At 39.8% G+C, this 23,052-nt stretch overlaps 1 protein-coding gene across 10 annotated transcripts in view; it reads left to right on the forward strand.

Annotated features, from left to right (window-relative positions):
* Positions 1 to 23,052, forward strand: part of DMD (dystrophin) — a 1,048,023-nt gene that overhangs the window by 360,309 nt on the left and 664,662 nt on the right. For 8 of the 10 annotated variants that reach the window (XM_082219922.1, XM_082219924.1, XM_082219917.1 and 5 more), the window contains exons 8-9: positions 10,308 to 10,486; positions 12,566 to 12,700. In XM_082219922.1, coding sequence (XP_082076048.1) covers positions 10,308 to 10,486; positions 12,566 to 12,700 — 314 coding nt within the window. The remainder of the gene's footprint in view (positions 1 to 10,307; positions 10,487 to 12,565; positions 12,701 to 23,052) is intronic. The other 2 variants (XM_082219929.1, XM_082219928.1) reach the window with 1 other exon arrangement.

Consider the following 23,052-nt stretch of genomic DNA (forward strand, 5'->3'; position numbering starts at 1 on the left):
CCTTGCTGTTTTGTGAATTTGTCAGTGAATTTCTAAAATGGAGAGTTTGGACTCTATGCCTATCTGAGTATGATTCCACATCCTTCCTCAAACCTGGAAGATACTCTCTCAAATTTCAGGCAGAATGGAGGTTGATTATGATTAGTCTTGCGGAAGCTCTTTCCCCAACCATAGAAAGAAAGGAGAAGACAGTTGCACTCTGCATATATGCAATGACACATTTTCCTAGATAAGTCCTCAGAGGTCCTATTGTGATGAAAACAGCAAGGTTGAAAATGGCCGTCTTCCCAAGTTGACATGTTACCAGCCGCCACTGCATTTACTTCACAAGGAAGAGGTGAGAGTAAGGAATTTCTTGTTACAGGAAACAACAGGGCTAATCCAAGGCATTCTTCTGACTGGGGCAGAGTGTCAAAAGGCATCCCAGTGCCCAACGCACACAGTCAAGAAAATCCAACAAGCACATATCCTTCCTCTGAGCAGTAAATGCTATATAATAATAAAATAAATTACCCTGCAGTTTGCTGTCCTTCCAAAATCAGCCACCTGGGGAGACCCATCCTGGGAAGAAACCAATAACCCTAGTCAGAATTAATAGCTTTCATTAACTATACAATGGACAAGTGCTTAATATTCTCTTTGAAATTAATGATACTTAAAAGTGCCCAGAACCAGAATCCTGAATTATCCAGGGCCTGGTTGTTGTTGTTGTTTTCATCAGAAGCTGCTTTATTGAGGGGACCTTCTTATGAAGGGCATGTACAAAGCAAGGGAAATGGAAAGCTTCTGCATAAGTACTAGGAAAGAGATGAGGGGCATTGTTGAAATGGTCTGTTTGATGTGACAAGCCCAGAAATAAAGATTGGAATGTGGCATTTGTATACCTACCATTGACCTTAAGAAAGAATAGGCAAGTAAAGTGGAGAAAAGATAGCAGACATAAAACACATGAAAAGTACATGAAGTACATATAAAATAGTTGACAATCTAAAAGCCTTGGCAGGTGTAGTTTGCAAATATGCTGTCTGACTGTACTTGACAGTTTGATTAAAAGAGAAAGGAAAGCTGGCAAATAATCCTAGCAGATAAACTCTTTTATCTCGGTTGAATACCCTACCAGTATGTGGTCTGATGTTTGAAGCATGGCACTTAATACAGAGAAAAGAAAATATAATTCAGGCTCTTTCTTTGATTTATTGTATGTGACCTTGGGAAAGGCTATTAGACTGTTAAATGTGTGTTGAATAATAAAAGCCATGTTTAGGCACTTAAATCATCAGGCTCATATCTTAAATTTGTTTGTGTGCATGTATTTGGATGGAGCAGCAGCATCCAAATGGCATGCAAAATGGCATGCATGTTGGGTTGAATCAAGAGACTTGCCCAAATCTTGTGCAAGAGAGCAGAAGGTGACTTTCTCACATCCTTCTTCCCTGGTAACCCTTCCAGCTCCCTAAAAACTCCTACTTGGGGTCAGATGATCCTGCCAAATGGTCACCAACCATTTTAGACATGTGTGTGTGTGTACTGGGAGTGCAAGCCACAAACTGGCTGGAAGAACACAAAATAGCCGCCATGGGAGGTGTGACAAATTAGAGAGACAACCACCTGTGATAACAGAATGCTAATTTCTCTCTCTCTCTCATGGTGTTGCTGTCTCATAACAAGGAGCATTCCTCAGTACCAGAAAAAATATACAAGGTGGCCACATCACTCTTTTTACAGAATAAAAAAATTCCTTCCAGTAGCGCCTTAAAGACCAACTAAGTTTGTTATTGGTATGAGCTTTCGTGTGCATGCACACTTACAGAAATCACTTAGAAGCTACCTGCACATTTCCCCCCATAACTTCTTTTAAAAAATGAAATCATAGAATCTGCTGGACCTTCCCAGTAGCATCAGTGTAAGCTTTCAGGGGCACTGGATTGGTGACCCTGGGCTAGATTATGCTATTGGGTGACTGAGGGGGAAGAGTGTCACAAATATCAGGGGGAAACAACTTATGCAGCTGAGTCCACCCCATTTAACAGTGCTGTCTGGTTACTGGAAGAGTTTTTGCTAAGTGGTGGCAGGGTGGTAGCTGAGGGAGTTGCCCAGGTATGGGAGAGAGCTTCTGCCATCCCACTACTGTGGATTAAACCCAGTGACTTAAGAGATGCATGTACTCCTCCAAGCTTGGATATACCCAGAAATGAATGTATTTGTTTATCCCCCAGCCCCCACAAAAAAAGTTTATTTCTTGAGTCAGTCCAAGAGGCTTTGGAAATTAATATGCCCACCTGGTCATTCCACCAGCCTCCATAGCAACATCCTTACTCTTACCTTTATACACCTGCATGCGCAGGGATGGTAGTGGTATAGGAGCAGGCGATGGGGAGCAGGAAATGCCTCCCCCTAACTTCCCTCCCCTCCCTCTGTAGTCCTGCCATGGCCCTTGGGGGATGGCTGTCTACTCCTAAAATTCACAACTCTGGGAAACTCCCAGCTTGTGCAGACAGCATCCCCTAATTGATTTCACCAATTGAAAAAAAGAGAGAGAAGAGATTCTGGCATTTAAGTGTGCCTTTTCAACTTCTGTGCCTGGAACAGATCACCAGGATCAGAGCATGCATCTTTGAAACTGTCAAATGGTCATTGTTTTGGGTTACTTTAAAAAGCACCAGAATTTAAAAAAAGTAAAATTAAAGTTTGCTTTCAATTCCTTATTATCTCAACTTTCATGTAAAAATATGCTGGAAACCATTTTTAAAATTTGTGTTATATTTCTCTCGTTACCTTTTAACTTGTTCTTAACAGCTGATTTCACTTTAGACTAAAATCTTTACAGATTTGCTGTAGGAATTCCTCAGCTTTGTGAGCATTGCTATGCCACTTTCTCCTTAACAAATACCTTTGTGTTTTCTCCGTTAGCTCACTTAGCAGAAGGGCAGCAGATCCTTTCTGCCAATCTGTTCCAAAAGCTATTATGTTGTTATCCAGCCCATCTTCCTCTATAGTCCATGTAATTAACTGTACAAAACGCCATTTTTTTTGCAATTTGAGTCATCCTCTTGATTAACTACTTTAATTAATTGACATTGAAAAGATGCTGTCATGCTGTATGTCATTGATTATACCCTATTTTGTAGCTATCTCATCTAATTTACCTATTCAGGATCTGTAGCAATGTATCACAATTCTTCTTGGCTTTCATCTTGTAAAATATTTTAGTTGACAAACAGCTTCTTTGAATGTTCTTAGTAAATAATGATCATGCATAACATCCCTGAGGCCTTTCCTTCCTATCATTATCATAGGCATGTTACAGGGTAGTACTGCAGGTGAGTGTCAGTGTTGTTCAGAGGTGGAGCAGCCATCTCAAAATTCAAGCTTACTGCAGTGTTCCTTATGCCTGTGATTTATTCTGCCACATGGGGTATTTTTGTGCATCTCAAATAACAGAGGGGCTAACATTGACAACTACCTCTTTCTTGACCTCTATTATATATTAATCAGGTGGTAAAAATACGGTCATTTGCAAGTTATCCATTTTTTACATTTTAGTTAAAAGTACCGTTATTCTCACTGATGCCCACTTCATTTTGTTCCCAGAATTTTAACTCTCCCTTGACTTTCATGTATTGTTAATGTAGATACATTTGATGGCACTAGACTTTGCTACAATTAGCAGAATCACTGCTTTATTCAAAGTTCCATTTTAAATTCAGGCCAGGTTTTGGGATTTAGGCATGAATGAACTGGTGGAATCAGATTCACTCAAGATTTCAGTTTAAGGGCTGGCCAGACTTATCACCCTGAGCATCTCCCATCTCTCGCTGAGGTATAAACAGGCAATGTTCTATGGGGACTTGTCACAATGTGCATGACTGCAGAAGTTCCTCACATATACTGTAAGTCCAGATTGCATTTTATAGTTTTGGGTAAAGGTACTTCAGATGAGATTTCCAAGGCATGTTCACTTTTTAATACATACTTAGCTGTGAAATGGCAATGTATAGTTACAGAGAGGTTGAAATGTACGCACCTTTTCTGTGCATGTTGACTAAGAATTAAGTCTCACTGGTGCAGTTCAGGGGTAATGTGTAACAATGGTTTGGTGTTCTATCCCTTAGCCATGCATTCTTGTGTGCCGCAGTCTTTCCTTCCTTTCCTGATTTGAGGAAAACTGTTAAGTTTCCTCTGAACCAGCAAACAACTCTTTGTACTTCTCCTGCAATCCGTGTTTAGAAATTACAACACATGGTTTGCTTCAAAACCAGGAAAGGAGAAAGGGCACCGTAGTGGACATGGCTAAAAGGACATGTGCAGGTCTTGGGCTCCTTGGCCCAAGCCAGTGTGGTGTAGTGGTTAAGAGCGGTAGTCTTGTAATCTGGGGAACCGGGTTCGTGTCTCCACTCCTCCACATGCAGCTGCTGGGTGACCTTGCGCCAGTCACACTTCTTTGAAGTCTCTCAGCCCCACTCACCTCACAGAGTGTTTTTTGTGGGGGAGGAAGGGAAAGGCGAATGTTAGCCACTTTGAGACTCCCGAAGGAGAGTGAAAGGCGGGATATCAAATCCAAACTCCTCCTCCTCCTCCTCCTCCTCCTCCTCCTCCTCCTCCTCCTCTTCTTCTTCTTCTTCTTCTTCTTCTTCTTCTTCCTTGACTGCTCATTCACATAATGACAAACTACAATTTGGTAGTGCATCTGAACTACTACTTAGTTCAGTTGAAAGTACTTCGAAGCATTATGCACAGGATTATAGCTGTAAGCCACACTTGAAAAGGTGGTACTGAACTTACTTCCAAGTCGACATGCATAGGATTATGCTGTCAGTGTATAACTTCAGGAACTTTTAATTATTTTTACATGCTTCAGCTGGTGTCCATACTGAATGCCATAAGGTTTACTATTATTTAGCAAAGTTATTAATAAAGTAATGATGCAGGTCTAATGGATGCATAAAATTCATCACTGATCATAAATACATCATGAATGTGGCAATAAATGTGTGAGGCCTGGTTTTATTTTGTTTTGCTTTCATTATAGTGGAACATTGTTTTGCTTTTCTTCTGATAAGGGAGCTTTATGTGAAAACAGATTGCCTTGTTTTCATATTATTCTGATCCTTTTCACATCCATCCCATTGCCATACATTTAAACCACATTTTATTAGCTAATTTGGCACAATTTGTTTGAATTCAGCACAGACGGTTTTCATTACAATCTGACAAGCAGTAAAACTCATTTTTCCCTAGTCTGGTACTGGCACACTCACAAGTTTTCTTTATAAAGAAGCCCTGTTTATGTGTTCTTAAGTTCTGTTTGTGAAGAGAGCACATGCACTGATCATGCCTCTCTTCCCCTGTCATGCCCATGTTGAATGGGAAGGTCTGGAGCTGGATTACAAGTACATTCATTTGTACAGAGTTACAGTTCTCCTCACATCTGCAAATCCTGATCACAAAGTAGACCATAACTGTAACTACATTCAGCCAAAGTTGCTTACAACCCGCCTTCCGACCCTCCTGCTCAATGGTGGAAGTTGGGGTGGAGGCGAAGGGGCCATACTCCCTCCACGGATAGAAAATAGAATGCCCCAGTAGAGCTATAGTGTATTATGTAAGACATTCATTAGGATTGATATAAAAATATTATATCTTTAATGTTCTATAAATGAGAAGAAGTTCTGCTTCTAAGATGATCTCACCAAATAACAAAGCCAAAGCATTGTGTATCCACAAGTCCGTTTTTGATGTGTTATATTTGTGGGGCTGCCTGTGAAGATGAGTAGAAAACTTCAATTGGTCCAATATGCAGCAGCCAGATTACTGGCTGGGGCTCCATTTAGATGTCACAAAGGCCCTGTATACTGGTTGGCAGTCCATCCATTGGACCAATTCAAGGTACTCACATTAGTGTTTATAGCTCTAAATGATGGGCCCCAAATACATGAAAGATGGACACAGACCTTCTTAGGTACTAATATCAGCAGAGGGGTCTCTCTTGGTTATATCACATTCCTTAGAAACTCAGTTGTGTGTGTGTTGTTGTCCAGAAAAAGGCATTCTTTGTGACAGCCCCTAAGTTGTGGCACTCCCACCACACAAAGGCTTTTCTGGCATCTTCATTATACTGTTTCTAGTGAATGCTGAAGGTACACCTCTTTACCTTGACTTGGACACTTGAGATGTATATTTTAAGGGCCCACCTTATTTCTGTGATTTTATGTTGCTTTAAACTGTTTTTAATATTGTTTTTAATGTAACCTGCCAGGAGACCTCATGGTAAAGAGAAGGTAATACTAATAACAACATAAATTTAATGCTTTTATGGACCAGTCTAGGTCTTTTTAAAAACTTTATTATTGTATAAGCATTTGAGATAGCTTCTGCCCACAACTAAATGGTGGGGTATCTCTTAAGTACAACTTTATCTCAATCTTTCCAGAAGTTGGCTACTGGCAGCCACATTACTATAGGTTTGAACAAACAGCAGAAATAATGAAACTGCTGCTGAGTGTTTTTAGCATGGTGGTTTTATTTTATTTAGTTCTTTGGTATGATATTTGCAAATAGGAAGCTCACAGATTCTTTGTCATTGATCTGTCATCAAGTCAGTGAATTGTGTTGCTGTTCACTTAATATATAACTGAAGGTGCTTTTATGATCCCTGCCATGCCTTTCTTCTGCTCTTGTGCTTCTACCAGCAGAGCCTCTATTACCTGTTTGTGATCTCTCTTGACTCTTGGAAATTTATGTTGGGATTTGGGTTTTTTGCTTGCATTAGGAAACTTGCCCAGTGATCAGCCAATGCATTCACATAGCTCACAAACCTATCAAATAAAATTACTTTGAGTAAATCAGGATCCCAGCTAAATAATAGCTCTTCATTACTAATGATCCAAGCCAGTTAGCTCTTCTATTTACACTTGTTTAAGCAGCAAAGGAAGTCAAGCACCACTGCTGCACAATCTCCCTTTGTTTCAGAGAATTTCACTGAAATGAGTGGAGGTTGTGCCATGGTACAGTGCTCAGTCAATTGTGCCTGAAGTCTCTTGACTGTAGTGAAGGCTCAGTTGATCAGAAGCCTTTCACACTTGGTAATGATACTTAGGACCAGAATAACAAGTAGATAGGAAGGAACAGTTTTTTTATATAGTAAAACAGTATATATTGTATTATATATACAAACCATTTTTGTATAAGTATTTTGTTCAGGTTTTGGATGCTTTTATTTTATACCTCCTGTTATTAATGCATACAAAGCTGCATTGTTTATCATGGCATTTTTGTATCTTTCAATTTTCCTCTATATTGGACAAAGTATTATAAACAATGGAAAGAAAGGGCTACTTTGTGTCTTTGAAAACATGCTGAAACATTCTTATTAGTATTTCAGTTACTTCAGTCATCAGCTGGTGTTTTCAATTAACAATTACCACTAACTCTGAAATCTTTCTTGAATAGAAATATAATTCACCATTATAAATATATCATTGAGATTATTTTACAAAACAGTACTCTAGATATATCCATAGTAGACTTCATCAGTCATTTGAATATCCTTTCTAAGTATTTGAGATCATTCTGCACCATCTGCTTAATGTAGTCTGGATAATATTGTATCACTGCAAAAAGAAATATATCATTAATGAACGTATTAATGAGTCACAAAACCAAACTTACGTGATGCTGCACGTGCACCAGCATTGTAATGAAGTCCAAAAAACCTACCAGCCTGCCTGTTCACACCTCTCCAAGTCATTTGTGGCACATCAATAGTCTAAAAGGAAATAAAATGAATCAACTCTCTTCCAGTTGATAGAAATTTTCCTGCCTAGAGGCTTAGGCAAGTGACTGTTAAAAAGCCTATATTACATGTATTCACAGTTGTGAAAAAGACATTCTGTACCAATGCCTTGAAATTAATTTACCCAGCTGTAAGTGGCTCTTCTTCAAAGGATGATATTTGTCGATGAATGTGAGACATTATTCAATCCATACACCTTCTTGCCTGTCTGCCAGATACATTACAATCCTGTATGATTCTCCTGACTAGAATTATGCTTCAAAACAAGATCTTGTTGCTTAGGCAGTGCATTTTTGTTTGCATCCCTTAGGGATGTCAAGGTTGTCACAGGCATCTAGCTAATAAGATCTAACTGGGCCTGATTAACCAGTATAAGAATTAGTTTTGAAAGCAACAGTTTGACAGTCTCTTTCATAGCTTTTTAAAATCTATCTCACAATTAGGGTACATTAAAATCTAGAAGTGCCTTCATTATTTTTGTATTCCACTGAAAAATTTCAGTGGGGCTAATGCATACAAATAGCAGAAAGCCCACAGTTGTGATGAGTTTGGGATGGTGACTGTGTAAGGCATGCACTGTGACCATCAGGATCCCTCCCAGTAGAAGTTAACCTCCCAATGTCAAGGGTGATAGCCAGCCAGCCAGCAAGCCCACTCCCTGGCCCAGCCCAGCCCAGCCCAGTGATATGTGTCCTATATGAAGTATTTTAGTTTTCCTTTAGGAATTAATGTTCTTTCCTAACAGATGTGGGTTGGACATTCTTGGATAACTTGGGAAGGCAGGGATGTTTCAACCCACCCTGGAAAAGATCCAGCAGGCACAGAGACTTATAGTCAAAGGAGAGGGAAGGCTCAGAACCTGTTGGACCATTTCAGCCCCATAAGAGTTATGCGTAGATTTCAGACCCCAAATTGGGCTCGGTTCACTTGCAGTCACTGATTCAGGCCTGACTGCATTAGTTCATTTGATTTTCATCTACCAGTCTCCTCACACTGTATGCTGTTTTGATCTGCTTCCTTTCCTTTCTTGCTTTAGTATCTGAGCAGTGTGTCTAGGATACATGAGAGAGCCAGGCATGTTGAAACACATGACCTTTATCTGGTTTGAAAATATGCATGGGAAATTAATGTGCAGTGTCTGTTCTTCTAGAGTGATAACTTTAGCAGAGGGGGAACCAAATGTCATTGCACCTTGCAGATCTTAGGAAACCTGGGATAGATTTATTATAATAAAACCTCATTGCTATTAATAGTTCTTGGCTTTCTGCCAGTGCTTGTATTTAAGCACTTATGGGATTAATGATAAATTCTTAGACAACAGCCTCTTTACATCTTGATTCACTTCACTGAGTACATGAGGTAAATTTTAATGGCCGCAACAAAAAGAATTACTTGAAAGCAATGCCGCATAATTTACATTTTTACAAATTGTTAGTGACTTGAAGTGGTGGGCTAAATCAAGGCCTTTTCTGGAACAGTAGCTCCACTCTCCATAGTTCAACTCAGAAGTAAGCCCTGTTGAATTTAATTGAACTTATTCCCATGTCAGTGTATGTAGGATTGTAGCCTCAGAAAGCCATATTTTTTATATTCATGAAAACAGCATTTTATGTTTCCTCTAGTATTTCATGTTAGACGTGTATAATCTTAACTGATTTGTATTCCACCACATATAAAAACTGAGGGGAAAGTAAAACTTTAAGACTTCTTCTTCCTTCGTATGATTTTCTTAGACGTCTTAATTACATTTAATTGCATCTTAATCTGCATTTCTCGATTTTGTTTACTTTGGAATGCGGAAAGAAATAGAAGTGGTTGATCACAACTTTCATATTAATGCTGATGTTCTTAGCTATATAGCTATGTGAGTACATACAGCTATAGCTTTTTACATATAATTTATTTTGGTTTTGAAACTCAGATTCAAAGTGGCACCATGAGTACAAAAAGAGAGGAAAATCCTATAGGAATTACCTATTCATTCATTTTGTTCTGGAGGGAAATCCACCAGATGAAATCCATGTCCCTATTCATGTAGTTTGCATTGGAAAAGGCAGTTAGGCACTGCAGATCCAAGTTTAATTTTTTTAATTTAATGCACTTGCTTCCTTTAGTGTTCACTGCTACATTCCCATCGGCCTGGTATAGCTACTCCAGTCATTAACCCATTGGTATTTTTGCAACAGTAACATCTACATATAATGCAGCTTTTTAATGGCTTGTTTTGCCTGCCTTTATGAAGGTCATTCATTCTAACTGTGCAATGTCTGCATTTAAATGGAAGAAGGCTTATAAGCAAGAAAAAACTTGTAGAAACTAGAAAGACACTAGAGTCATTTTTGCTCTTCCTCATTTGCATTTGAGTTTCATATTAAAGCTTGGAGTTGATTGTAGTACTTTAATTAGTCCCCAGTGGGCTTAAATGGACAATGGGCTGACTGCTCATTAGCCTGTTTGCTTTCTGTGAAGCCTTGCAAACTATCTAATGTTGCCTGTGTTTCATGCACTTTTCCAGATGTCGCAACTCCTTATCCTGATAAGAAGTCCATCTTGATGTACGTGACATCGCTTTTCCAAGTCCTGCCCCAGCAAGTTACTCTTGAAGCCATCCAGGAAGTGGAAACATTGCCACGGCAATCAAAGCACATCAGAGAAGAGCACGTCCAGTTACATCAACAGCGCTTTTCACAACAGGTGAGCTCTTTGGGGTTTTTAATTCTAATTTTAATAGCCAATAAAGTCATATATTTAGTGAAAAAGAGACTATGGGCAAGATCCAACTAAGTCACTGTCAGAGTAGACCCACTGCAGACAGTGAAGAATTTACATGTCCATTGATTTAAGTGGTTAATTCTCAATATGACTAACATTGAATATCATTCTATGTATACTTTATTTGCATGGTTTATACTGTTAACTGCCATGCATGAAGTAATAGACTGTTTTTGAAATGAAGAAAGTTACGCTTTTTGTGCATTACATTATGCAAAGCAGGCTCCAATAGCATGCAACACTTCCTTGTTCAAAGCAAGGTAATTCAAGGTAAGATTTGGTGTCATTTTGGTGTCTTGTATTCAAAGCACGTCTTGAAATTAGTAAGGCTTTGCCAATCAAGCGCTCTAAGGGTCGCAGACGTAGCTTACTTAAAAGGCTGTGTCACTTTTAAACTGCTTTTCTCTGTCCATCAGCTTTCTCAGTCTTTCATTAAATCATCCGTATGTATGAAAAAGCATAAATAGTGGGAACATTTTTATTACTCAGTAGACTCTCTACAAAAGCAATGCACTTATTCACTGCTCAATATGTACAGGATACTGTTTGGATTTAGCTACCTCTGTTGCACAGTTAATAAGTTTATACACAAATAAGCTTTCTGTTGGATCTGCTGCAGAGGGCTTCCACATCCAGTGTCCCAGATCAGCATCTTTTATAGTTTTTAATACCACACTATCCTACTTATAATATTTCATAAGCAGAAAGTAGAAAATAAAGCGCGCGCACACACACACACACACACACACACACACACACACACCATTTATTACCCCATATAACCTGGAAGAAACATCTTTTCTGAGTCAGAAATGTCGTTGAGAGCATAGAAATTCATCCACCAATGAGATAATATTACCTTGGCCTTTAATTAGACATCCAGCCCATCCAGTGTTCTAATTCCACGCTTGGTAATCAGACTTTGTATGCCCTTATGATTATTATATAGCTAATGGTTGAAACGATTGGCCTCACATTAGGATGAGCTGCTTCTAGAGCCTTATTGATGCCTCTCCATCTCTAATTTTATTTGTCTAGCTTTGGGACATGAGGCAAAATAGTGACTTACTGACATCAACTTTCCCAGGCAGTATAACACTTTCAGTTGTGAACTACCAGAGTTACTTTGAAGGTACTAGAGACCAATTCTTGCTCTTAGTTTTCCAGGCATTCCCCACACCCTGGTTCCTTCTCCCCACACATCCATGGGCCTTCCAAGCTCTTTGACTAGAACAAAAATGATTTTACAAGTGATTTCCCCCTCCTTAGGGTTAGGTTATATAGAGCTGTCACGATGAAGTGAAAAACCTCTGTATCTCTCCTTTGGTTATGCATTCCTGTAGCTGTATCTCATGGTGTAAAACAGAGTTACAGTTGCTTGAATTTCTTCCACTGAAAGGGGTTGTTTACTTGTGGTGCCAGTTCCTTGTAAAAAAAAAAAAAAGGTCTTATCGTAACTCAAATTTAGATGTGTATGGAAATTCTCAAACTATTTGTTTCTTTACTTAAGCGGGCACACTGTGGCAACTGCATTCCCATGAGAGGCTAGCCTGATAGTTATATTTCTCGAAGTGAACAGAAATTCTAATTATTAATTAACTCTCTTATTTCTGGGACACTAGCATTTTTAGATTTGTTGATCAGATGGCCATTTGCTGACTGCTGAGCACATTTATTCAGAACGTACTATGAGTCCTTGCTACTTTGCTTTCTGAGTGTGCTGAATTATAAAGGCCCTTTACTGATTTGGGGTGTCATGCCAGGAATAATTATCTGGCACTTCAAGGAGTCTTTTTACTTGCCATGAAAGGATGTCATATTAATGAAAGCAGCTCACTAAATTCCACATAGTGGTTTTTTTGCTCTTTATGGCAGCACTGTTTTCTGCAAGATAGAATTAAACTGCCGGAATTTCCCCCTGAAAGTATACGTTCTGTCCTTTCTATTAAGCATACTCATCCGTGTGTGTGTCTGCTTTTCTTCCTAATTTCTTCTCCTTAGATCAAAGTCAGTGTAGCACAGGGTCATGTGCGCACCCCTTCACCTCCACCTAAACCTCGCTTCAAAAGCTATGCGTACACACAAGCTGCTTATGTCATGTCCCCTGACCCAAAAGGGAAGGTGTTCCCTCCACAGGTCTGTCAACATTACTGTTTGTTGTGAATATTATTCTAATATGCCTGTGCTTGCTGTGGAAAATATATGCACTTTGGGTTTTTTTTATTTTTGGTTGTGCCCATTTTCATTTCCAGCAGTACATTTTTTAAAGGTGTGTTTTTTATATCCATCAGTCCTTTTCTGCTGTATATCTTACTTTTCTTTGCAAAACCACACCTATCTTTGTGCATTAGGCAGGACCAAAAAAAGAATAAAATTATCACCATCATCATTATTATTACATTTGGTTTCAGAATTTCAGTTAACACCATAAGCTACTTATAATCATACATGTGGAATGGCAGGACACTCAATGAAGGTTTAACTTCGTTCTCCAATAACATTCCTCTATGCCAGGGGTTCCCAAGAATGTGTTTCACAAGCTTCGTTCAGGTGGTCAGCAGCACATCTATGGATCACTGGTTGAAGATGGCAGATTAAATATTCATCTTGATTTTTAATTATATATTTATTGCTTCTTTTGTTCCTTTTGTTGTATTTTATCATATTGCAATGTGAATTCTGTGGAAATTCAAATAGTAATACAATAAAATACAACCTATCAATAATTAAAGAAGCAGTGGAAATGCAATTAAAAGTCATATTACACAGTGCATTGTTGCAACAGACAGAAAAGGAATTAATCAGTTGGCCAAGACCCTCAGCAATTGTCAAGTGCCCCGTGCAGGAGGCAGGGAGGGGGAAGCTAAACCACAAAACAATTGCACATTGTGGGCCCTCATTTTAAATGGACAGGAGTGCCATATGCAATATGGCATGGGGGTAGGTCATTCAGAAAACGATTACAAAATTTACAGGGGACTCCATATTTTCCCATGGACATAGATGTTTCTCTTTCACCCTGCAGCCCTGCATCTCCTAAAAAGCCTTGCTGGGGGTGGGGGGTTACAGTCTGAGATCCCTATGAATAGCATAGCCTGTGTTTTAGAAGAATTGCCCCAAATCAGGAGGGGAAGCCTTGTACCAGGGGATGTTCCTGTCTCCCTGCTCACACAACTTAAAGCACTAAAACACATTAAGCTGTGATGTTACTGCCTTTTGAACTGCTACATGAAATGTAGAGGAGTAAGCTTTATTTGATCCATTTGTCAGATTCTCCTACCATTACTTTAAACATTTGTTTAACTGTCAGCGGTATACAGGCCTTGTGCAGCGCACAAAAGTTATCGATCCATGATCAGATAATGGTATCATCATTGTGCACAAAGAGTAAATCTCATATATTTCTAGTAACTCACATCTACCTCTATTCACTACTTGCCTTCTCTAACCATTCCTCCTTATTGCTAGGCGCCTTGTCCTATCACGAAAAGAAAGCATGATTCATTGTGTTTAGTTGACTGGCCCACCCTGTGGGTGGGATATGAACCCACCTAGTCAAGGTAAAAAACAACAACACCAAACACAATCTTTCCATAGGAGTGTCACCAGTTTTCTGAACTCAGAAATTTAGTAGATTGAAATTATTCTAATCTCCTTTTTTAAAAAGAAGAATAATTACCACTTGATGTAAAATTCACTTAACATGTAGCATCTTCCAGTTCACCTGAATAGTTCTTTAAGAATAAGCCTCATAGACTAAAACTAATTGAAATGGACAATTGATCTTTGCTCACTACCAAGGAAAATCATCAACCACAGGGGTTTAAAAAAAAAAAGCCCAATTTCAGGGGATGGAATAAATCAAGGTAACTGAATGGCACATCAGCATCTCAGTTAAGAGAAATTGGCCTCATGCTGAAGGTTCTACCTTTTGGTGGTTAACTGTTAACACTTTCTGGGGGGTTTCAGAGTCAAATGAAAGCTAATTTCAACACATAAAATTGGATTTGCAGAAAACTTCCAGAAAATATAATAATATCTGTACTGTATTCTTTGGATTTGATAATTAGCAAGTTTTTCTTTAGGTAACTTCCTTTATACCCCTATCACGATGATGCATTTGGTTTCCAGACATATTTAATTAGTAGCAAAATTAAGCAAAGCACTGTATATATTGCAAAGTAGAAAGGTAATGTTATAACTTACACGTGACTCCTATACACAGTTTCCTCCTGCCAATTATTCTTGCAAATAAATATCTATTGGAATATTAAATTAATTAATATCAAGTGAAACTGAACAGAATATTTTCCAGAAGGGTAGCCATGTTAGTCCGCTGCCAAAAATATGAATCTTGTGGCACTTAAACTGTCATGGCCAGATTCTATTTTATCAGGTGCCTAAAATGATACCCTGAATTTGGAGGTAAATGTATACAGTGGTATCTCGGGTTACATACGCTTCAGGTTATATATGCTTCAGGTTACAGACTCCGCTAACCCAGAAATAGTACTTCGGATTAAGAACTTTGCTTCAGGATGAGAACAGAAATCATGCTCTGGCGGCCCGGCGGCAGCAGGAGGCCTCATTAGCTAAAGTGGTGCTTCAGGTTAAGAACAGTTTCAGGTTAAGAACGGACCTCTGGAACGAATTAAATACTTAACCTGAGGTATCACTGTACATTGGTGGCAAGAGGGAGGGCGGAGAGGGGAGGGGATGAAAAATTGGTTAGCAGAGAGATCAGAGGCAAATTAAATGTAAAAGATACAGACGGTGACAATTATGGAAAAGTTTAGATGTAACATAAAGTAACAGCAGTGCCCATTCACAAAGCAGAGTTGAAGAACATCCTGGCATTGCCAAGTTAATTAACACCTGCAGAGGGACTAAAACTGTAATTTCAATTCAAACCACATGTGATAGAATTGAACTTCTTAATAAGTGTGAAGCAATTTCGTGCTGGATTCTCCCTTTGTTCCTTTGTATAAGAATAGCCACATGAAGGTCAACAGAGCCTCCTGAAATGTTTTCTTACTGGTTTCCAAATATTTCGCATCCTGATGTCAGATTTGTGTCCATCTAGACTTTTGCCTGGAGACAGACCTAATTGTCCTGTGTAGATAGCAGAAGGACAGTATTGATAGAGCAGGTAGATGAACCGCTGATGTTGTGGATTCTATAACAGTATTGTCTTCATACATATGAGGACAGAGTTGGCATATTGGCTTGCTGCAAGGTCTGGTCCCTGGTACCAATGAACTTGTCATACCAATCTAAGGATTTATGCTTGTGCAGGTGGAACTTTGTTGTCACCATCCCCCCCCAAATCTGTTTCTAGGATTTCCTAGCACCCTCCGGGTGGGCCCAGGTCCAGGTGGAAGAGAGGTGAGAAAGTTCTGTTGCACAAGTGTAAATCCTTGCACTGAAGGGAAGCATTTGGTGGTTATTGTCCTTTGTTTGCGTTTCTGTTATGTGATCTGTTGTTGCTAGTAAGAAGCTGGTTCAGGTTATCAGTTTGCACTTAAGAGCTATTGACATTGTCAACATCTCACCTTTTTTAACATTGGGAACCCTGTTTTTATTTGGTTGACATCCAGCATGTGTGATATGACTGGCTGTAGTCCATAAAAACGTATGCCATAGCAACTGTGCTAATTTGAAGGTTTCATAAGACACACTGTTGTTGTTGCTGTTGTTGCAACAGTGTCCATGTCCAGCACCTTGAGTGGGAGCTGAAAGTTAAGCAAGAGAGTTCTGGAGCTAAGGAGCTCAACAGGCAGCTCTTAGACCAGCAAGAGGAGACAGAGAGATGCTTAATCTCACTTCCAGCTCTACTTGTCACCTATTTTACAGTGGAATCTTTCCCCTCTAAACTGAGTAGACCTTTCCTCCCAAGCAGTAGTGGCTGGTGGTGTGGGCAGGGAGGCATTATTGACGTGGTTCCCCAACACCCCCTACCAGTTGGTTACTGAGAGGGACAGAAGGAAAGGCAAGGCAGCAAGGAGCTTACACTGTGTAGCTACAGCATTGGGAGCGTTGTATTGACCATGAGGGGTTCTGGAATAGCTCAGTCAGTAGAGCATGAGACACTTACTCTCAAGGTTGTGGGTTCAAGCCCCACATTTGGCAAATGTTCCCTGCATTGCAGGGGGTTGGTCTTGATGGGCCTTGTAGTCGCTTCCAACTCTATGATGCTTCACCTATATGTGATGCTTATGTCAGGGACTGACAAGAATAGGAGGATGAAGAGGTCAATGAAAGAGGGGGTGAGAGAGAGAGTAAAGCTGGGGGTGTGCCCGGGGTGGAATGTGGGGGTGAGGAGGAGGAGGAGGATCTTAGGGAAGGGACCAGTGAGTTGTAGGGTTCCATTTCCCAAAGTAAGGAGAAACTCTCTCCCATCACCAGTACCTTCACTGGTGCCAGCAGTATCTGCAAGGTGTCTGCTGGCAGCATCAGGATGAATAGTTTGGGAACTGGGTGCAGATAAACAAGAGCAAGGGGGAAGGGAGCAAGTTCAGAAGTTGAGAGGAAAGCTATCAGGGATCCCTAAATTCTTATAACCTGCAGAGCTCTCAGATGAGACCATGCCTCCAGAACCCCCTGAGAGGCTCCTCCACCCCCTCCTCCACTGTCTCCATGCTCAAGGAGGAATTTAAAGAGCAATTGTCAGTTTGGGTTTTCTTCAGGTTGACGTTTGCTCCGATTTCACACTAAAGAGTCGGGGTTTTTGTCTGAGAAAGGAGTGGGGCAAGGGGGAAATCACTCAGACCCATGCCTAAAAGTTGTAGGTCAAGCAGAAAACTGCTCAGATCCCACTTTCTAGGCACAGGACAAACAGACAAACCCTAAATAGCATGTGCCAGCACACTGCATGTCCACAATGAAACAGTGCTGATTTCAGCCTATGGCTTACTGTGATGTTTGAACCAGACCAGAAAGTGGTGTGCCTCATCATATCAGCTCAAATAACATAGATTTATTTTTATTTTTATTTTTGCAGCTTACACTGGGCATAGCTTTCGAAGCAGTCCTCCATGAGTATAGTATTAAGCAATTCATCTGAGATTTGTGCAGCAATTGAAACCCCCTTTGCACCCATCTGGAGGGGGCGTTGGGTAGATTGGGCAGAGGTGTTCCTCTACGTAGCCCTGGAAGTCTCCACCTATGAAGTGATGCTGGTGCAATCCTGCACCAGATACAGCTTATGGGAAGACTCCAAATTGGGCATTCTGGGGCATGACTAAGTCAGCCCAAATTTCTCTGGATTCCAAGACAACCCCACTGCTGTCACTTGATCCAGGCCTGGTCATTGCCCCAGCTCCTGGTGAAGAAACCTAGTTGTCCCCTGCCTTCTGCCCCAGCCAGTCTGAGTGGACAGACTGCAGAAGCAGCAGTGGCCCCAACTCTCTGTTAAGGACTACCCCTCCCCAGCCAGAGTTTGGATTGCTGTGTTGATTCTGCTAACAACAATATGCAATTATACCTTAAGATAATATTCTTAAGGCTGTAACTGGGTTTGTATATACAGTATTGGATAATCATATATAATATATTAAATATAGCAGAACATTTTTCAATGAAGTTAAAACATTTTTAAAAATGCAGTTAAATATTTATTAAAGCTTCTTAATTAACGGAACAGTTTCTGAAGAACATTTGAACATTTAATTGTTCTTTTTGAAAACTCCACTGTTTCAATATGGATAATCGTGGCACAATTATGTACTACCTTTATTGTGATATAACCAATGAGGGTTTATGCTGGAATAATGCTAATCAGGTGGGGACATTTTAATTAGGGATTTTTGCTGGAGTAGGTCAGATCACTAAAACCACTGGCATTCAGCAGGCTCAGGTTGTCTTTTTGCTGTTAGGGATTAGATTTATAGCAGATTAGTGTCTAAGAAAGTGACTTGGAAGTAATTTACTGAATTGCTCAGGAAAGCAAGCTAGTAAAGTGAAATACAGCCTTTCACATCTGGGCACTGGTACAAATGCAACCAGCAAAATAGTAATAGAATGGTTGTTATTTGGAGTGTGTGTGCGTGTGTGTGTGTGTGTGTGTGTGTGCGCGCGCACACACACACATAAATATATTTTGCTATTAATTTACTTGGGCACTTCATTCCACTTCCTAGAGGATAGGCAAATACTAAAAAAGACAGAGTTTGTGGACTTTCAGAGGGGTGCACATTTACAGAGCATGCCTTACTCAGAAGGACTCTGAGGTAAGTATGTATATATAAGATACATAGAGCCTGTGTGGTGTAGTGGTTAAGAGCAGTAGACTTGTAATCTGGTGAACCGGGTTCACATCCCCGCTTCTCTACATGCAGCTGCTGGGTGACCTTGGGCCAGTCACACTTCTCTGAAGTCTCTCAGCCTCACTCACCTCACAGGGTGTTTGTTGTGGGGGAGGAAGGGAAAGGAGATTGTTAGCTGCTTTGAGACTCCTTAAAGGTAAAGGGACCCCTGAAGGCAATTAACAGTAGTAGAAACAGAATAAAACAGAAGTAATCCCAAAAGAATGCTGTATATTTAGGTAAAGGTAAAGGGACCCCTGACCATTAGGTCCAGTCGTGACCGACTCTGGGGTTGTGGCGCTCATCTCGCTTTATTGGCCGAGGGAGCCGGCGTACAGCTTCCAGGTCATGTGGCCAGCATGACTAAGCCGCTTCTGGCGAACCAGAGCAGCACACGGAAACGCTGTTTACCTTCCCGCTGGAGCAGTACCTATTTCTCTACTTGCACTTTGACGTGCTTTCGAACTGCTAGGTTGAGACTCCTTAGGGTAGTGATAAAGTGGAATATCAAATCCAAATTCTTCTTCTTCTTCTTCTTCTTCTTCTTCTTGATAAACAGTTCTTGCAGACATGTAAATAGGATATAAATAGGCATATGCTGATCTAGGTTTTTTCCTGTTATGGAGTGTAATAGATTCATAATGAGATCTTCAGTGAAATGGAACTCAGAATGTTTGTGGCCTTTTCCCTTTTAGGCTATACTTGAGAATGACCTGACAGACTTTGCTAGAAAGGGATGTCAGCTTGTGGCTGCTATCAGTGGTGGTGGATGGCCATTTACTCTGGTAGGGCAGAACATCAACTGTAGGAGGAGCCAGAAACAATGTAAGGCAGAGCTCACTCTTGATTGTTTTGTCCCTATCTTCCTCTCTGCTGTGTTCTGCAAGGAAAACACTGAAACGAAGGAAGAGGAAGCTGTCATAAGCAGGGACGTCCCCTGGATTGGTTGTAAGTAAGAAGGCAGGAAAATGGGAACTGGTTAAGGGTAGACTGAAGCTGGTGGACCTGTGCTCCATTCTACCTAATGGACCAGCCTCCTCTAGTTGCTATTTTGGATCCTCAGAAGACTCAATTGAATTGAGATCATTTTTTGTCCTAGAACTACCTATAATAACATAAGGTTCACTTGACACCTAACATCTTTAGGTATACATCTCAGGATTTGCTTTCACTCTTTATCTGTGTCTGACTGCATTCAGAGGCACAATTAGTTGAGTTACAGGAGAGGCCTTTCCAGTGGTGGCACCTATCCTGTGTAATATTGTTTCTCAGGAATCTCCGTGATCTCCAGTTTTGTAAGACTTGAGGCAAGTGGTTGAGATGTTCCCATTTTCCCAGGCTCTTGGTTTTTTAAGTTTTCTTGCATTTCACCGTGATTTTATCATATATTTAAAATTATGCTGATTTTGTGGGGCATTGCAGTCAAAAGATGGGTTATTAGTTTTCAAAATAACTGCCTGCCTCATTACAATCGGTATGCTGAAGTACAGAAAGGTCTAGTGAATATACAGACCTCTCCGGCGACTTTAGTTTGATGTCATCCACTTCAATAGTTGAGCTTTCTGACTTTACAATTCCCTTTTGGAGTATGCATTTGTATAAGAAGTGATTTTTAGTTTGTGTTTTCTTCCACAGCATGTACAGCTACTTATCATACCATTACCATTTCATCCTATTCAAGAAAGTTTTCTGTTTCATACTTGTCTTTACTAGACAGTTAGTATATCTGAGAGTAATGTTTGTGTCCCTTTACTGAATATTTCCGGAAAATGAGTGGGAAATTTATGTTAAGAACATACTTAGCATCGTCTTCTTTGTGATAACATATGTCATCTTCAAAAAAGCGATCTGTGGCAATCTGGAGAAAACCCAAATTGCTGTTTGCTCTCATTGAGCGCTAAAGAGCGGTTTTCCCCATGGGAAGCAGCAGGGCAAGAGGAGGTGTGGATAAGCCCTAATAGGCCAACTGAACAAAGACAAGGATAGTTCCCCGGAACTAAAAATGTTCAGGCTACACTCTGTGACTTTGTGTTCGTACTCCTTGAGCAATTTTCTCTTTACTTTTAGACCTTTGTTAAAATTGGGCATAAACTATTCCTGATTGAGGTGCCTGCTGCTAAGATCTGCAGCTGGAGATATTAGCCCCTGAATGATGGGAAGTCAGTTCTTTTACTCAAGTTATTTGCATCACATTTAAATATATGGTTTTTCATTGCAGTAGTGGCAGAAAGTGTTGGCAGAGCACATAATTTAGGTATTAAATAATAAGGAGTTATACAGAAGCTTACTTTTAAACGTTGTTCCGAAACAAGTCAAAATATGTTATCTAAATTATTCTTAATGTTGATATCCATCATCACTAAACTCAGTTTAGGTTTATTTGAATTGGTTTTATTTCACTGTCAGCCTTTTGATCTTGCTTTAACAGTGGATCCTAAAGTTGCTTTCAGTCAATCAGACTTACTATGAGATTTGGTTAGAAGCAGGAAGTTCTTACTGGACTCATTTCACTTCAAAGGTAATGTAAGGATCAATAAATGTTGCTTGAAAGAATACTTAAAATTAATTGGAGGATGATCCTCCACCCTTTGTAAATCTGATCCTGTTCTCTTAGCAAAAACCTCTTGGGTTATACATTTGGATACATTTGATTCATTTTAATGCTACTCATTGCATATTTTATTGAGAATTCATAACACGGTAAATTACACATGGTAGATGGATTAGTATACAGTGGTACCTCAGGTTAAGTACTGAATTCGTTCCGGAGGTCCGTTCTTAACCTGAAACTGTTCTTAACCTGAAGCACCACTTTAGCTAATGCGGCCTCCTGCTGCTGCTGTGCCGCCGGAGCACGATTTCTGTTCTCATCCTGAAGCAAAGTTCTTAACCCGAGGTATTATTTCTGGGTTAGCGGAGTCTGTAACCTGAAGCATATGTAACCTGAAGTGTATGTAACCCGAGGTACCACTGTACATCTTTGTCACTGGAAAATAAAGCTGCAATCTACTCAGATGCCATGGATTATTTAAGTCAATTTGGGCAAGACTGAATTGCAACATTACAGATGTATTAACCCTGGATGCACTCTTGCAGGGTTGCATGTTACATTCGACCTCTTTATCTACTTTGGATCTGCATTGTCCTTTAGATCATCCTCTCTCTGTTCTTGGAAAATGCACATTAAATTCAGGTGGTTTGGTAGCTATGGACTAGCTAATTTCCCCATGCTCTGTTGTGGGCTTGCAGTAGAACATGTTTTAATGGAAGAGTAGCATTGCTGGTTCAAGGGAACAGGTTGCCTCCCTGCTCTGAGGCAGGAGAATGCTGTATGGATTCTGCAGACAACATCACCAGTGCACAAACACATTGTACATGTTTTCTGTGCAGGGGTTTTTGAGACTCTAGAAGGTTAGAAATATTAAATTCAATACTATAATAGATAATCTTTCAGTGCAGGTAAATCTATACTTTTCTATTTATAGGCTCTGTGAATCAATGGAAACAGCTGCCAAGCTTGTCTGATTTTTCTAAGCTTCTGAAAGTCACAGGCATTCTAGAGTCGTATTTACTTTGAATTAAAGTTTTAAAGCCCTTTGAGTCCTCCAGTCTGGACAGTAATAAAAAGGATTTTTATTTATTTTTGGCGTTCCCCTTACTTCATATACAAATTGTAAAATTGTTATTTTAAAGTTACAGGATGGTTAAAATTAATATTTCTCTACTGAGAAATATTGAATAATTTGGATTAGTTTGACAGGGATATATTTTGATCTTGATAAATAGGCAGATCCACAGATCTAGTTGTTTTCAAACAAAATAGGAAATGAAAAACTAACAATAGCTCATGTCCACATTTCTCACTAATCCTATCTGTTGTTTTTCTTAGTAACCCTCCAGTGTCACCCCCTTGCCCCATGTTGGTCAAATCGGGATAAATTAGTGCTTTCTTTCCTCTACTTTATTCACCCTACTGAATCAAGGCCACAGTCTCTGAGGCTCTATTTTTTTAAAAAAATATACTTTTATTAAAGATTTATAAGTTTACAAAAATAAACTCGTGTTTTCTACAGATCAGTTTCGTTTATTGTAAAACAGTGTTGCATGCAGTATTAGGTTGGGGGGGAGGGGGAATGGTGAGTGGGCTCTATTTGACTGGTTAGAGTCACATTTTAGTAGGTCTCT

The sequence above is a fragment of the Podarcis vaucheri genome (assembly GCF_965113315.1).
Source record: "Podarcis vaucheri genome assembly, chromosome: 4".
NCBI lineage: Eukaryota > Metazoa > Chordata > Lepidosauria > Squamata > Lacertidae > Podarcis > Podarcis vaucheri.